The sequence below is a fragment of the Myotis daubentonii genome, chromosome 4 (assembly GCF_963259705.1).
Source record: "Myotis daubentonii chromosome 4, mMyoDau2.1, whole genome shotgun sequence".
NCBI classification, from domain to species: Eukaryota; Metazoa; Chordata; class Mammalia; order Chiroptera; family Vespertilionidae; genus Myotis; species Myotis daubentonii.
This window is the reverse complement of record NC_081843.1, coordinates 116,810,263-116,827,607: the sequence shown is the minus strand read 5'-3', so window position 1 is coordinate 116,827,607 and position 17,345 is coordinate 116,810,263. Positions and strand designations below refer to the sequence as shown.

Below are 17,345 nucleotides of genomic sequence, written 5' to 3'. Positions count from 1 at the left end.
TTCCTGCTCATGATGTTTCCAACCCACACATAATCAATATAAGTAAAAGGTGTTTTTAAAAAATAAACACATGCACCCCAATTTTCTTTTTATAACACAAATATGAGTCTACTAATGGTAACTACCTTTCCTCCATATCTTTTTGTGGGAGGCATTTTGTATATGTTATTCCATCTAATCCTGAATAATATTTCAAGGTAGTGTTATCAATCTTATTTTACAAAGAAGAAAACTAACAGGCAGGTTAAGTATTTTGCTCATAGACACCAGGCTAGTAAGGTGGGCCAGGACGTGAAGCTCGGGGTCATCCGGTTCCAAAGCTCAGACTCCTGCCCGTAGTTTTCCTCATGAAAGGTAATGTTGCTTCAAAATAATATGTTTTATAATCTCTTACAAAGAACTTTTATCCCACAAACATGCTGAGTACTGTTCAGCTACAGGTGTTAGAAGTTTGGGTAAAGGTTATGTGACCTACATCTTTATTAAGGTGTATGTCTAAAAAATAGATATTATCTTTAAAAAAAAAACACCAGCACTCTTTTTTAAAAAAATTAAATCTTTATTGTTCAGATTATTACAGTTGTTCCTCTTTTTCCCCCCATAGCTCCCCTCCACCAGGTTCCCACCCCACCCTCTGCCCTTACCCGCCTCCCCACTGTCCTCATCCATAGGTGAACGTTTTTTGTCCAGTCTCTTCCCGCACCCTCACACCCTTCCCCACCCCCCAGAATAGTCAGTCCACTCCCTTTCTATGCCCCTGATTCTATTATATTCACCAGTTTATTCTGTTCATCAGATTATTTATTCACTTGATTTTTAGATTCACTTGTTGATAGATGTGTATTTGTTGTTCATAATTTGTATCTTTACCTTTTTCTTCTTCTTCCTCTTCTTAAAGGATACCTTTCAGCATTTCATATAATACTGGTTTGGTGGCGATGAACTCCTTTAGCTTTTTTTTATCTGTGAAGCTCTTTATCTGACCTTCAATTCTGAATGATAGCTTTGCTGGGTAAAGTAATCTTGGTTGTAGGTTCTTGGTATTCATCACTTTGAATATTTCTTGCCACTCCCTTCTGGCCTGCATAGTTTCTGTTGAGAAATCAGCTGACAGTAGTATGGGTACTCCCTTTTAGGTAACTGACTGTCTTTCTCTTGCTGCTTTTAAGAGTCTCTCTTTATCTTTTGCTCTTGGCATTTTAATGATGATGTGTCTTGGTGTTGTCCTCTTTGGATTCCTTTTGTTTGGGGTTCTCTGCGCTTCCTGGACTTATAAGTCTATTTCTTTATCTTGCTCTCACTCTTCTTCTGGCACCCCCATAATTCGGATGTTGGTACGGTTGAAGTTGCCCAGAGGCTCCTTACACTATCTTCATATTTTTGGATTCTTTTTTCTTTTTGTTTTTCCGGTTGGGTGATTTTTGCTTCTTCGTATTTCAAATCTTTGACTTGATTCTTGCAATCTTCTAGTCTGCTGTCGGAACTCTGTATAATATTCTTTATTTCAGTCAGTGTATGCGTAATTTCTAGTTGGTCTTTTTTCATATCCTCCAGGGTCTCACTAAATTTATCGGCCGTCACCCACAGAATCATGAATGGTCAGTTTGCATATTACCCCTTTATTATATAGGATTGCCAGTGCTGGTTCATGATTCTGTGGGTGACAGCTGGGTGTGCTGAACCAGGTCTGCTGAGCAGGTCCCTGTCTCAGTTGCGCACACACACCTGAGCAGCAAGTCAGCAGAGGGGCTGTGCTTCTCGGATCTCTGGGCTACTGACAGGTGATGGGAGAGGGACCAGGCTGTGTGTCTGCCATTTCATAGGCAACCTCGAGTCTGTACCCACAGCAGCTCTTCAGGTTCTAAGAGAAGGAGCAGAAACACCAGGCCTCAAGGGGCCTTGATTCAGAACAGGCATAGATTCCTTCAGCCAGAAGTCATATTCAGCTCAGAGGCAAGACATGGAGAAATAAACTCGACTTCTTGACGAGGGGAGCTACAAAGTCACATTTCGAAACCACTCACATGCTGGAAGGTGGAGAATGTGGCACTGTTAGGACCCTCTGCACAGGCCCGCGCTGCGTGAGGCGCAAATCCCCAGCCTGGCCCCTGCTCCCCACACAGGACCCTGTCACCTTCCTGCTGCAGGGTCTGTCAACCCCCTGGGCCCCGCTTCAACCCTCAGCCACCCCACTGCTGCGGATCAACCTTCCATTTGAGAAATGCAGTTTCATTATTCACAGGGGCCAAAATGTGTCCCGGCAACTCCTCCAGCTCAGGCACACCGGATGCACACCGCCCCCAGCGGCAGGCAAGGTGAGGATTCCTGGACAGAACTCACAGGCCTATCTCCACCAAAGAGACATGCTGCTCATCCTCAAGCTGAGTCAGAGTCAGCATTTAGAGAAACAACGTCAAAGGAATGGGTGACAGCTCCCCACTGTTACAGTATGAATTTGGGGGACACAATCCATCAGTTCATAGCAGGCACTTAACTAAAACATGTTAGGCCTTACTGTTTATAGGGGACAGAATAAAAGGGGAAAGTGTGTTATTTAATGTGGCAATGGTCATCGATAGAAAACATGCCTGTGTGGGCAGACAGGAGAGATTATGTCCAAGTGAGATGACATCGCATCGACCATATGAAAAGCCAATAAATTGTGGTCCAAGCATATTATTAAGAAATGCAATAGTATTTACAAAAAGGTCTAAAATCTGCAGCAGTGGTTGCCAGTGGAGAGGTGAATTAGGGCTGGTAACATTTAGACCCAATTAGTTCTGTCTCTGTATTATAACGTCTTCTATTTTCTTTGACTTCTAAAAAAACAACTGTGCATGTATTATTTGGATAAAGCAGGTATTTCAAAGAAATAAAAAATACTGTAATTCAGTTTATTTTTTCTGCCCAATGTCCTAGGCTATATTTTAAGCCTAGACAATCTGAAGGTTAAGAGATACAGAAATAGATGGAGCAGGATTGCATGTGGTTAGGAAAGATTATATCAGAAAATATCAGAAAACATATGCCCAGAAAACAGGACCTCTGGTGGCAGGAAGATTTGTGTAGAAAGAGGGGCAGCAAGAGAAAGACACAGCGAGCAATCTGGAATACAAAAGACAGGCTATCCCACTGCTTTGCTATGTGGTGGCTTGTGCAATCAGAACCCTTTGATTGAACACTTACTCTCAGGCTGTATTTAACAATCACAGTTAAATATTTAGGTTTGTGCCAGGCACTGTGATGACAGCTCAGGACAAAAGCAGGAGGGATTCATGCTTTGTGCTATGATTACACAGAACGAAGTCACCTCCCAGGTGCCTGAGGTCGCAGTTGCTTCTGCTTCTGCTTTGCTCCAGCTTCTGGCCACCTCCCCCCACAGCAGTGGTCAGGCCAAGCAGGAGGCGGTGGCCGGGGCAAGCGAGAAAGTGGCAGCTGTCACTGAGATCAGGTTCAGGGAAGAGAAAGGGGAATAAGTGACAATGAAATGAGCCATACTGTTACCACAGAAAACAGACAAATGGGGGAGAGGGGATGAAATTAAAGATTAGAAAGGACTTACTCTGCCAGTGTTTCCCTGGAAGTGTCAGCTGAGCCTTAGAGGGCAGTCGTCTCAGGCCCATGGTGAAGTGAGTGGCAGCTGTTACTCCCCTCCTGGTGACTGTCCTGCTGGTGGGTTAGAAACAGGTGAAATCGTGGGAGATTCACACTCTTCCATCATAACTAGCAACAGCCTCATGTGATGAAGCCTCTTGCTTCCATACCACTTACATCATACAAAAAGCAGCCTAGAGATGTATAACAATGCAGCTTCCTCTGCTCCATTCCAAAGGTGTGGGTTGCAGAGTACAATAGTGGAAGTGGAGAATACATTATAGAGAATCAACAGTGGAGTAGAGAAGCAGAGGATCAAACCAGCAATTTGAAAGACAAGGAAGCAGAAAGCACCCAATCAGAACAGCAAAAAAAAAAAAAAAAAAAAGAAATTTTAGAAAATGAGGATAGTGTGAGGAGCCTCTGGGACAACTTCAAGCACCAACATTCGCATCAGGGGAGTGCCAGAAGGAGATGAGAGGTAGCAAGATATTGAAAATCTATTTGAAAAAATGACAGAAAACTTCTCTTACCTGGTGAAGAAAATAGACATACAAGTCCAAGAAGCACAGAGAGTTACAAACAAGAGGAACCCAAAGAGGCCCACACCACAACACTTCATAATTAAAATGTGAAAGGTTAAAGCCAAAGAGAACCTTAAAAGCAGCAAGAGAAAAGCATTTAGTTACCTATAAGGGAGTGCCCATATGACTGTCAGCTGATTTCTCAACAGAAACTTCACAGGCCAGAAGAGAGTGGCAAGAAATATTCAAAGTGATGAACAGCAAGGACCTATAACCAAGATTACTCTACCCAGCAAAGCTACCATTTAGAATTGAAGGTCAGATAAAGAGCTTTACAGGCAAGGAGGAAAAGCTACAAGAGTTCATCACAGTCAAACCAGTATCACAGGAAATGTTAAAGGACCTTCTTTAAGAAGAAGAAAAAGGTTAAAACTATGAATAATAAAATGTCAATAAATACATATCTATCATCCATATGTTCATTGCAGTATTATTTACAATAGTCAAGATATGGCAGCAACCCGAGTGTTCATCAGTAGATGAATGGTAAAGAAGTGGTGCATGTGTACAATGGAAAATGACGGCCATAAAAAGAAGGAAATCTTGCATCTGCAACAACATGGATGAACCTAGAGCAGTGGTTCTCAACCTTCCTACTGCTGCGACCCCTTACTACAGCTCCTCATGTTGTGGTGACCCCCAATTTCATTGTTACAAGTTGAACATAATTAAAGCATAGTGATTAATCACAAAAACAATATGTCATTATATATGTGTTTTCCGATGGTCTTAGGCGACCCCTGTGAAAGGGTCGTTCAATCCCCAAAGGGGTCGCGACCCACAGGTTGAGAACCTCTGACCTAGAGGGCACCATGCTCACTGAAATAAGTCAGAAAAGACAAATGCCACGTGGTTTCACTTACATGTGGAATCTGAAAAACAAGCTAAATGAAAAAGCAGAACAGAAACAGACGCAAAAAACAAAACCAACTGAGAGCAGACTGGTGGGGGCCAGACGGGGGGGCTGGGGAACTGGGTGAAAAGGTGGAGGACTGAGAAGTACAGATTGGTGTTGCATTCCTGAGAGGCACAGGCATGTAAAGGGCAGCAGAGGGAACGGAGTCAATGATATTGTAATCGCTACGTATGGGTCAGGTGGCACTAGATTTATCGGGGTGATCACTTCAGAAGTTATGCCAATGTCTAGCCACTGGGCTGTACACCTGACACTAATGTAATCTTGTACATCAACTGTAATTGAAAAATAAAAACTATAGATTAAAAAAAGAAAAATAGAACTCCCCCCCCCACACACACACACAAAATAGATAAAACAGTGAATGGATGGCGGGCAATTCTGTTTTTTGTTTGTAATTTGAAAATATGTCGTCAGTTGTGATGATGCTGATCATAAGTTCTGATTAGTAGTTATAATATGAGATTGCTGGCAATTCCAAAAGAAATGATTATATAATAAATGAAGTTTATTTTGAGAAAAATACTTCAAAGCACAGTCTTTGAAGAAGAAAACCATGAGCTGTCCTCCCTGGAGAAAAGCCCAACACAACGCAGGCAACGCCACTGAGGCCGGTGGCACAGAGACTGAGGTCTGGGCACCGTGGGCTGGCACAACCGTAACGTTTAAGATTTTCACATATTATCTCATTCCATTGTCACAACAGCCTTGTGGGGTTTTTAACTCTTTCAGCTGTGGGTTTTTCTGGCTCAGAGAAGTATTAGCAAGGCCACATGCTAATACTCATCACAACTGACAAGAGTATAGGTCTGCTATAGGTTTCAGCCTTTATTTTCTCTGGTGAATTACACTGCCTAGAAATATTTAGGTTTGTGCCCCAGACCTGTGTAGAAGGAAAGCTCTATGAATTTTTCTCAACCAATATTTTTATGTTTTTTTTCTAATTATTATTATTATTTTTAAAAATATATTTTATTGATATTTTACAGAGAAGAAGGGAGAGGGATAGAGAGTTAGAAACATCGATGAGAGAGAAACATCAACCAGCTGCCTCTTGCACACCCCCTACTGGGGATGTGCCCGCAACCAAGGTACATGCCCTTGACTGGAATCGAACCTGGGACCTTTCAGTCCACAGGCCAACGCTCTATCCACTGAGCCAAACTGGTTTGGCTCTAATTATTTTTAATAGCAGTTTACAAACCCTTCAAAGCAATTTGAGATTTCACCTTTCAGCAAATGAGCTGTGGCACAAACGATAATGTTCAGTAAGGAGGGAGGCCCACTCTGCAGCAATGTGGTCATTAATTCCTGCTTTCTTCCCAGGTAAACTCTGCTCATGCACTTAGTCCATTAGTGACCCAGGGTAGCAGTGTGCCCATCTCAGTAAGTCCGGTTCAAGATCTTCCATAGAAGCTTTAATATCACTGTGTTTCTTTCCTTCATAGCATTTATTTATATTTCTAATTAGTCATCTATTGGTGTGGGGTTTTTTGTATTTCATCTAGACTGTAGGCTTCGTATGTTTTTATTCACCATTCAGTCCTGGGTCTTTATTTATTTTTAAACTGTTTTTATTGATTTTGTTAGAGAGGAAGGGAGAGAGAGAGAGAGACAGAAACATCCATGCCTGCTGGCGTGGCTCAGTGGTTGAGCTTCCACCTATGAACCAGGAGATCATGGCTCGATTCCTGGTTGGGGCACATGCCTGGGTTGTGGGCTCAATCCCCAGTGTGGGGCATGCAGGAGGCAGCCGATCAGTGGTTCTCGCTCATCATTGATGTTTCCATCTCTCTCTCCCTCTCCCTTTCTGAAATCAATAAAAATACATTAAAAAAAAAAAAAGAGGCCGGAAGGCATGGCTCAGTGGTTGAGCGTCAACCTATGAACAGGAGGTCATGGTTCGATTCCCGGTCAGGGCACCTGCCCAGGTTCCGGGCTCAATCCCCAGCAGATCAATGATTCTCTCTCATCATTGATGTTTCTATCTCTCATTTTCTCTCTGAAATCAATAAAATTATTTTTTAATTAAATCTTTATTGTTCAGATTATTACAGCTGTTCCTCTTTTTTCCCCCCATAGCTCTCCTCCACCCAGTTCCCACCCCACCCTCTGCCCTTACCCCTCCCACTGTCCTCATCCATAGGTGTACGATTTGTGTCCAGTCTCTTCCTACACCCCACACCCCTTTCCCCACAAGAATTGTCAGTCCACTCCCTTTCCATGCCTCTGGTTCTATTATATTCGCCAGTTTACTCTGTTCATCAGATTTTTTATTCACTTGATTTTTAGAATCACTTGTTGATAAATATGTATTTGCTGTTCATAATTTTTATCTTTAGCTTTTTCTTCTTCCTCTTCTTAAAGGATACCTTTTAGCGTTTCATATAATGCTGGTTTGGTGGTGATGAACTCCTTTAGCTTTTTCTTATCTGTGAAGCTCTTTATCTGACGTTCAATTCTGAATGATAGCTTTGCTGGGTAAAGTAATCTTGGTTGTAGGTTCTTGGCATTCATCACTGTGAATATTTCTTGCCCCTCCCGTCTGGCCTGCAAAGTTTCTGTTGAGAAATCAGCTGACAGTCGTATGGGTACTCCCTTGTAGGTAACTGACTGTTTTTCTCTTGCTGCTTTTAAGATTCTCTCTTTGTCTTTTGCCCTTGGCATTTTAATGATGATGTGTCTTGGTGTGGTCCTCTTTGGATTCCTTTTGTTTGGGGTTCTCTGCGCTTCCTGGAACTGTAAGTCTATTTCTTTCACCAGGTAGGGGGAGTTTTCTGTCATGATTTCTTCAAATAGATTTTCAATATCTTGCTCTCTCTCTTCTTCTGGCACCCCTATAATTCGGATGTTGGTACATTTGAAGTTGTCCCAGAGGCTCCTTACACTATCTTCATATTTTTGGATTCTTTTTTCTTTTTGCTTTTCCGGTTGGGTATTTTTTGCGTCTTTGTATTTCAAATCTTTGACTTGATTCTTGGGATCCTCTTGTCTGCTGTTAGATCTCTGTATATTATTCTTTATTTCAGTCAGTGTATGCTTAATTTCTAGTGGGTCTTTTTTCATATCCTCCAGGGTCTCACTAAATTTATCAATGGTTTCTATAAAATCATTGAAAAACCTTATAACTGTGGTTTTGTGCTGGGGTCGAGCCCCAGCAGGTCCAGGGGTCCCCAAAGGTGTGGACGGAGTCGGCGAAGAAGGAATGACACGGAGACAGCGTTCAGTTGATCAGCAGCCTAGCCCGGATCTCCAGCCAAGTTCTGGTCTCGATCTCCAGAGAGGTTCTGCTCAGGTTCTCCAGCCAGGTTCAGTGGCCATGTTCTCTTGCTAGGTTCTGTCCAGATTCTCCAGCCAGGTTCAGTCACCAGGTTCTAGTCAGGCTCTCCTGCCAATTTCCACAGTCAGGTTCAGTCCAGGATCTATTGCCATGTTCTCTCCAGCGAAGTTCTTCTGTCTCCAGGCTCCGTGTAGGTTCTGTCTTCTGAATTCTGTCTCATGAGTTCTGTCTCTCTCTGTCTGGTTACATCTGTATTTATACCAGTTGATTCAATCCTATCAATCTCTATTACAAAGGTTAGGGTGTTTCTTATCTCAATTCCAGGGAGTAAAGATTATGTAGCTTAAGCATGATTGTTCATAGTTAAAGTGATTAATTACCCACCTGGCACTTAGTTGAGGGGTTTTATTCCCTCCCTAACTTCAGGGGAAAATCCCTACCTGGGGATTCAACCTTTCTCGGAGAGGTGACCTTGGTTAAAACACAGCACCAAGAAGGTGAGCAAACATATTAAGAACCGTATGCCATATATGCCAGGACCGGCTCCCAGCAGTTTTGAACTCTATATCCAGTAGTTTGCTTTCCTCCATTTCTGTCATTTGTGACCTGTTTCTTTGTCTCCTCATTTTTTATGCTTCCCTGTGTTGGTAGAGTGGCTTTGTGTGCTAGGTGTCCTATAGGGCCCAGTGGCTCAGCCTCCCCAGTTACCTGAGGTGGACATTCTTGGTGTACCCCTTTGTGGGCTTGGTACAAAGTCTTGTTGTAGTTAAGCCTTGATTGTTGTAGGTATCACTGGGAGGAATTGACCTCCAGGCCAATTGGCTGTGAGAATCAGCTGTGTCTATGGTGGGAGAACTGTGCTGAAGACACCCTTCTGGGGCAAGACTTGCTTCAGTGGGGCTTTGGTGCTCACTGAGTCTGCCCCCTGAGTGTGTCCTTTATGGATCTGATGAGTTGTAATCTGGATGGTCCCACTCTGACCACTGGGTACACTGGCTCTTGGATCTAAGGAGGTGATAATTTAGCCTCTGCCTGAGGCTACCCAGCAGGAGCTACGAAGAGATCTGCAGATTCCCCTTCCTTGTTTGGGGTTTGGAGGTGCCCAGATGAGGCCCAGCTATGAAGCAATGCAAGCTGCTGTGGGGCCTTGGGCCTTCTCTTGGAAGTTCTGGGTCTGTCTGGCCCAGCTGCAGTTTGTTAGGTAATTTTCAGATTGCAAAGGGCCAGGGCATTCATATGCAAAAGCCTCTGCCACAGCCTGGGTGGGGCGGGGTCTCAGGGAATCAACAGGGTGGAGCAAGCAGCTATGGCTGATCCTCAGCCCTGCCCTAAGGGGCCGCGCATCTCAGTGTCCGGGTTATCGCTGCAAGCACCTCTGAGGGAAAGCCACCTTCAAGTTCCAAGTTCTGCCTGCTGCCAGACAGTCCAGTTTCTCCCCGTATGAGTCTGGATCCCCAGAGACTTCCCAGAACTGGAGTTCAGAGCAGTCGGGGGCTTGTGACTCCCTCCTGATTCAAAAAGACAGCCTCAGTTGCCAGCCCTCGCCGCGTGTGCCTCCCTACCTCTGCACTTTACTTCCGCAGCTCCTCTGAGTCTCAGTGTGTTTTTCTCTTTCCTTCTAGTTGTAGAATTTCCACTCAGCCAACCTTCCTGTGGTTCTGGGTGATGTCTGTTTTGTCTTTTAGTTGTATTTTTAAAGTTGTTGTGCGAGGCAGCAATTTCCGGTGTTTACCTATGCCGCCATCTTGGTTTTTTAGTCCTGGGTCTTTAACCAAATGTCTGAAGCGTTTTCCTGTGCCTCTCATTTGATCCTCACAGAAATCCTGGAGTAGGTAGATAGGAGACTCAGTAGAATCCTATTTTCTTTTCATTAGCCAGAAAACGGAGATTAAGAAAGTTTAGAAACTTGACCCAACTGAAAAGAAGTAAGTAATGGTGGACCTTGAAAATGACTTCAGGTTTTCTCACTGCACAGAATATAGTCAAACACTGCTGCAGTTAAATATTTTACCCTTTGTTCTCCCTGCGTGATCTACAATAATAACCTGCTTTGTGGTGATATTTACTACTGTGTTGCTGACAATTACCTGAAAGAGAAGTTGGGGTGCTTCACTGTGTTGCTGACAATTACCTGAAAGAGAAGTTGGGGTGCTTCACAGGATTGGAAAAGTTTATCTAAATCAGAAAGCAGGTCTAATTAAGCAAGTTTATTCTATATATATAAAAGGCTAAGTTGACTCGCACATGCGTGATACATATAAAGCTCTCGCTGGCACCAGTCGCACACGTGTGTTTCGATCTGTCACTGTTGATCAAGAATGTGGTTGACAATCTATTATAGAGAAAGAGTGAATAGCGATATTAAAATAGTTCTTCTAATTAATTTCCTTTCAATGTGCACAAATCTGTGCACTGGGCCGCTAGTATATGTATAAATGGGTAGATGGATAGACAGATAAAGGAGGGAAGTCAGGAAAGGGGTCAGTCATTTTGGACTGCTAGGATTGAAGACGGCTTCATAGGTGACCTGGGATTTAATCTGGGCTTTGGAAAGGGGGTAAGAGTAGGATCTCAGCCCACATGTTGAAATACACAACCTTTATCACAGCTTTAATTTTTCTGTTAAGTGCATTCAAGGAGATGCATTCTAAATTGAGCCTCCCAGCTTTCTTCTTCAACACCTGTGGGTAAAGAGGGCATTGCTATGTTAAGCAACAGAGCTAATGAAAAGAGGAAATGAAAACCATTCTTAAATGAATAGAGTCCCACTTCCTCTCCAGCTTCCTTTAATACGATGTATCCTTGTACAAAAAAAATGTTTCACTAGAAAGGACTTCTTACTGAAAGGCAAAATTAAGCCATGTTCACCTTTCCCACAGACCTGCAGGATGCATGAGAAACAGTGGGAACTTAGGGCTGAGGAATAAATTGTTTGCTGCTCTGCAGAATGTCTGAAATGCAATGCGACGAGGCAGTGCTTCTCCTGCTCAACCCAGAACCCGAGCCTTTAGCGCCTGATTGGCGACTGTGTTCCCTGCCTCGCCTTGCAGATGGCTGAGGTTTCAACTTCTCACAAGACTTTCTCTCTTTTGATGGCGATTAAGGGGATTATATGACTCCAACAAGGCTTCCTCCTTGTGCCTGTCTTCATCCTCCTTTTTTAAGTTCTCTCCCGTGCACTTTCCTCCCCTCTTCTAAATGTTTGCTCTGAGATTTAATTTGTTGATCTAGCAAATTAAAAAGTACTTATCCCTTTGCATTTACTTTTGCATCTTTTGGTTTTAGAAGGAGGCTCTCCCTTCGTGGCATGTCAGGTTTCTCCTTGCTCGGGACGTCCCAATATTCTCCTTGATCCTCCCCAGGACAGACTGACCTGGCTCTGAGGCTCCCCCTGCAGCCCAGAGCTGCTGTTTGTGGGCACTAACTTGACGAGTTTCCGTCTCCTGATTTGAGATTTTAAAAATCCTTTGCTAACCGGTCAAACCTCATTCACTGCAGCCCTCCTCCTGAGCTCTGAGCAGCACATTAGTGTCCGGCTGGTACACAGGGCCGCGGGGCAGGGGGTCTCAGGTTCCAGCCGAGCTCTGGGCTTCACTGAGCTTCCGTCTTTGCCTTTGGCACCTTCCGGGCACCTGGGGACTCATGGCAGCCCCGCTAGCCCTTGCCTGCGTCACCTGCAGGGACCTGGGATCCAAGAAGTGATGGATCACCCAGCCTCCACGATGTGCAGCCTTAACAATCCAGGAAAGCCAATCTGTCCTTCAAAAAGGGAAACACTGCAGGACCGCGGAGCATTGGTTTCCATGGCAACAGCATGGGTCAATCGCACCATCACCCCTTCCGCAGCCTTGATTGCATCTGCAACTACCATCTCCTGGCTTTCTTTTGTGTGAGCCTCTCTCCTTAGCTCAATTGCCATCTCTGCTGGGACAATCTCAAGCTGCGAAACGACAGGAGCTGAATTTAAAGTAAAAGCTGCGGAAACCTTAATAAGACACCGCAGCCAGGCCGGCGTGGCTCAGTGGTTGAGCATCAACCTATGAGCCAGGAGGCCAGGGTTCAATTCCAGGTCAGGGCACATGCCTGGGCTGTGGGCTCGGTCCCCAGTAGGGGGCTTGCAGGAGGCAGCCGGTCCATGATTCTCTCTCATCATTGTTGCTTCTATCTCTCTCTCCCTCTCCCTTCCTCTGGGAAATCAATATATATATAATTTTAGACACCACAGAGCTCTGCTTATTTGGAAACTCAGACACATGCTCGCTGAAATCCAGGCCTGCATCTTGAACCTCAGACCCTTTCTTCCCACCTCCTGTCCCAGCTCAGAAATTCGTGACTTGCGATTCCCAGTGGTTTTGGAAAAGTCCATGTCGTTCTGCCGTCCAAGGCCGTGTGCATCGTGGACAGACACCAGCTTTGTTAGGGCAAAGCCCACACCCTCCAGCTGTGGCAGGCGCCCTGTGCTGTGTATGTTCCCCCACGTCCCGTGTGGTTCAGGGTTCAGGATCAGGAAGAGGGGCCGCACGCAAATGAAAGAGACGAGACAAGAAATAATAATTTGGAAATATTGGGGGCCAGGCTGGCAAGCCCAACTCAAGGGGAAGGACTTCCACTGGTGCCCAGGCCTCGCCAGCCTTTTATTCAATATCGGATACACATCTAGCTCTTAGGCAGGCAACTGCGGCAACAGACAGACAATCTTAAAGGTCAGTAAATATTAGAAGGATTTACTCTGAGACTATTTGGTCAGGAAATAGCTTGAGCGCCCATTGTCTGGACTAGACGGTCGGTGCGTAGCTCTGGCCTTGCCATGGGTTCAAGGTTCACCAGCGTCCCGGGCTCCTTGTTGGCGCTTCTCTGGCAGTGAAGACAACGGGCGGCCTCCTGCGCTGTGCCATGGCCTTGGCTCACGGGACGCCCTGCCTCTTGCTTTTCTCGTCTGCACTCTTCAGGTAAGTGGCGTGTAGCTCTGTCAGGTTCCTGAACACACCATGTACTCTGGGCCCCACACTGGCTGTCCCTCTTTCTGGAACACTGTTCCCTCAGCCTCGGCCTGTCTGGCAGGCATCTTGTGACGGGGGAGCTGAACAGGATGAGCTCACTAGCTGGGCGTCTGGGATAAGAGCATCGGGCTGAGAGGCTGCCATGTCCCCATGTTCAGGCAGGTGGGCGACCTGGCAGGAAGGTCAGGGTCCAATACCCTCCCTGACAAGGGCGTGCAGTTTCCACACGGTTCCTAGTAGCCAGTTAGTCTCTGCATTCAACCCGGTTATAAACGCTCTTCTTTTTACAGCTGACCTTACTAGCAGTTATGGGGGTGGAGAAAACAATGGAAATTGTATTCAGTATCTCTTTGTCTGCACATACTCCATTCTTGTCTTTCCCATTTCCTATTCTCTCTTTTGTCCTTCTCTCATTTTCAACCCCTTGTCACGTCTCCTCCTCCCTCTTCTTCCCAGCACCCTTCACATTTCTGTCTCCTATCTGCATCCTTTATTACAATATTTCTCGTCTTCTTAAAGTCTCAAGAATAAAGCTGTCCCTGTGAGATAAAGATAAGAAAGTCTGTCTGCATCTATTGAAAATAGCATTTGGATTTGTGTTACTAGCGAAAGTGACCACATTACCGCGAATATGAGGAAGGATGTCTGTGTGTGTGTGTGTGGGAGGGGGGGGGGAGGCAGGAGACAGCGAGTGTGGCTTGTTGTGTATGCACACAAGCGCGGGCTCGTCTGGCCTGGGACACAGATCTGGGCTCTGAGACCACAGCCAACAACGACGGGCACCTGCTCTCAGCTTGTGACCTGAAACACCCCCTCCTCTCTGCCTTATACTTCAGTGCAGAGGTAATGACAACAGACCACGCTATCATGATCTAACGGTGGACGGGTTCTGCCTAAACCACAAAAACCTGCATGACAGCCTCCCCTCGTCCCCCATCACACACACACACACACACACACACACACACACACACACACACACACCGGGACTCTCAGCCTGCTGCCTGCCCGGATCCCTGTCGTCCCAGCCGATCCCGGCCCCTCCCACGCACAGGCTAGTCCCCTGTCACAGGTGCTGGGGAGGCAGGGGAGTGGTTACTTTAGCAAAAGGCGTCCTCCTGAGCCTTGAACATGGCCACGTGCTCCAGTCCAGAGAGCGCTGTAACCTTTCTTCTCGAGAAGGGAAAGGAGCCATTTCTAACCTTTATGGGTTTTCATCACGGATTCCCATCTGGCCCCTTGCCAGTCATTCCTCAGCCATGTCTCCGTTCAAAATGTAAATGTTATCATGTCCCTGGTCTGCTGGCCTCTGAGCCACACACCAGCCCTACAAGCAGCTGCGTCTCCGGGTCCTCCTGCACCCCCACCAGGTGTCACCACAGGCCCCACTACGCTCCAGCTACAGCGCTGTCTTAGGCTCCCAGAGCACCCCAATCTTTCATGCCTCAGATCCTCTCCCCAAGCTGCCCACCACATTTACACGAATAACTCGTTTCTTCCTCGTCTCAGCTCAAGTCTGTCCTCAGAGAGGCCTCCTTTGACCGTCCCATTAAACCCAAACCTTCTTCCTGTCCCAACTCCATGGCTCTCAAAAGCAGACGCAGAACACTTTTTTTTTCTTTAAAACACCTGCTATACATTTTCTTTGTACCATTTGGGGTCCACTTTGGAGAAAACACAACATACCAGGTTGTTTTAACAGGGAGAATCGAATACAGAAAATTGGCCAAAAAGGAACTGAGGGATGGAAACGTGGGCAATTCGAGAAGGGGGTAGGCTTAGCCGGAAGCAGCCTGAGCAGAGGGGCGGGGACCATCAGGACCAGAAGGGGGCGGCTGCAGGGCCGTCCAGAGCTGGGAGGGCCTGTCCTTGGGGAGCTGGGAGGGGCTCTGGAGAGTGGCTCTCAGCCCAGCGGGTGAGAGGGTGCTGCTTGGCAGGTGCTGATGTTGCTGATGGACAGGTGGAGGAACTGGTGGTGGGAGGCTGGAAGGAACGAGAATCTGCAAGCAGCAGTGATGCTGGGTCAGTCACAGGACGGCAGGACACAGAACAGTCCCCCCAGGTCTCCCTCGCCCCCACAGTCAGAACCCAATGCGGGCCCACCTGTCGGAGGAACAGCGCTGGCACCAGGCGGGTGTGATGAGGGGTCGGCTCACCAGCCAGCACAGCTGCTCGTCTCCATTGCATGTTCTTTCTGGGGGACCCACGCCCTTCCTGTGACTACTCACCCCCTCCCACCAAGGGCCCAGCACAGTGAGAAGTGGACACAGGCACTCAGTACATATTCCTTGGACGGACACATTCTTTTTTTAAAAAACAAAAAACCTACAACTGCTTAGCAGAATGTAGGTTCACTCTTGTCCGCTGAGCAGTAATGATCCAGACCCTGTGAGCGTGAGGCCCTTCGCATTAGCGAGGAGTTGAAGACATGCTCAGGGTCACACGTAAAGCCAACGGCCACGGCACAGGCGCAGGTGTAGCGGCCCAGGGAGCAGGCAGCAGAATCCGGAGGTCGGGCAGGAGGAGGACAATGTCCGGGCTGACAGGCCCTGGGAGGCTCTGACCAGAGGCAGGTGAGGGCGACCAGGAGAGCGGGGCCCGGGGGCGGGGGCGCCGGGGGTGGCCGTCCCCGGTGCTGGTGACGAGCGCGGAGAAGTCGCTGGGAAAGCAAGTGGAAACCATCTGCGGGCAGCCAGGACTCCGCAGCCGGCAGTGTATCCGGTCTTTTGCAAAACGTTACAGGCAAAGGAGTGAGGTGGCCCTTGAAGATGTTTTCTGGGGAGAAATGGGCAGCCTGGGGAACTGAGGGCGCAGCAACCACAGGACTATTCACCTGAGCAGAGAACCGTGGGAGCGCGGACGAAGGCAAAGGGAACAGGTGACCTGAGGATCGGTGCACCGCGCGCAGGAGTCAGGACCCGCGGGCGGAGGAGGCGGGCGGGCGGGAGGGGAAGGGGGGAGAGGCAGGGGTTAAGGGAGGAGGGGAAGGGGACAAGGGGGGACAGATGCAGGCGGAAGGGGGGAGGGGAAGGGGGGCGGACGCACGCGGGGAGGGGTGGGAGCTGAGACTCCTCCCAGGGGCGCCCGTGAAGACTCGGGCCCGGCATCCGAGTGACGGCGGCGCCGCCCTCCGCTCAGTACGCGTCCGGGAGGATGTAGATGTCCTCGTCCGGCGACGCCGCGGGGGCCCCGGGCGCGTGGAGGTTGTAATAGTCGCCCGCGGGCTGGTTCCCGTAGACGTGCTCCTCGCAGGCGCCGCCCTCCGCGCTCTCGTACAGCCCGCGGGCGTGCGCGGCGCCGGGGCCCCGGGCGGGCAGGTTCTCGTAGTGGCCCTGCGGGTCCTGGGGGTCCGCCGCCCCAGCTCGGGGGTCGGGGGCCGCGGCCTTGGCGCCGAGGCCGGAGGGGCCTGCGGAGAGCGTCTGGGAATAGTCCCCCCGCCGGCGCCGCGGCCGCAGGAACCCCGGGAGGGCGAGGGGCGCGCGGCCCCGGTGCTTCCAGCGCCAGACGCACCCGACGCCGCCGGCGAGCGCCAGCAGCAGCAGCGAGAGCCCCACGGCCAGGGCCACGGCCCCGCCGCCGCCACAGCCCCGCAGCATCTGGGCGCAGGCGGTGCCGTTCGGGGGGACGCGGAGGCCCCCGAGGAACTCACAGGCGCAGCCCGCGGTGAGGGCGCGGCGGGTGTGGTTCCGGTTCTGGTTCTGGACCGACGAGAGCTCCTCCGGGCATCGCCCTCTCAGCCCCGAGAGGACGGGGCCGGGCAGAGTCGCGATGCAGGCGGCGGCGAGGCGGAGGAGGCGCGGCCGGGGGACTCAGTTCTCTTCGTCGCTCCGGTTCCCCGCCTCGTGCCCGGCGACCAGCAGCTGCGCGGAGTCGGGGGGCGCTCGGCTGCACGGTCCGTCCTGCGCGGAGTCGAGGGGCGCGGCGGGCGAGCAGGGCGGGCAGCAGCAGAACAGGAAACCCTGGGGCAGGAA

At 48.5% G+C, this 17,345-nt stretch overlaps 1 protein-coding gene across 1 annotated transcript; it reads right to left on the bottom strand.

Annotated features, from left to right (window-relative positions):
- Positions 1–16,434: 16,434 nt before the first annotated feature.
- GAPT (GRB2 binding adaptor protein, transmembrane) lies at positions 16,435–17,075 on the bottom strand. Its single transcript, XM_059695072.1, has one exon. The coding sequence runs from the start codon at positions 16,968–16,970 to the stop codon at positions 16,509–16,511; it is 462 nt and encodes a 153-aa protein (XP_059551055.1). The 5' UTR covers positions 16,971–17,075; the 3' UTR covers positions 16,435–16,508.
- Positions 17,076–17,345: the final 270 nt, after the last annotated feature.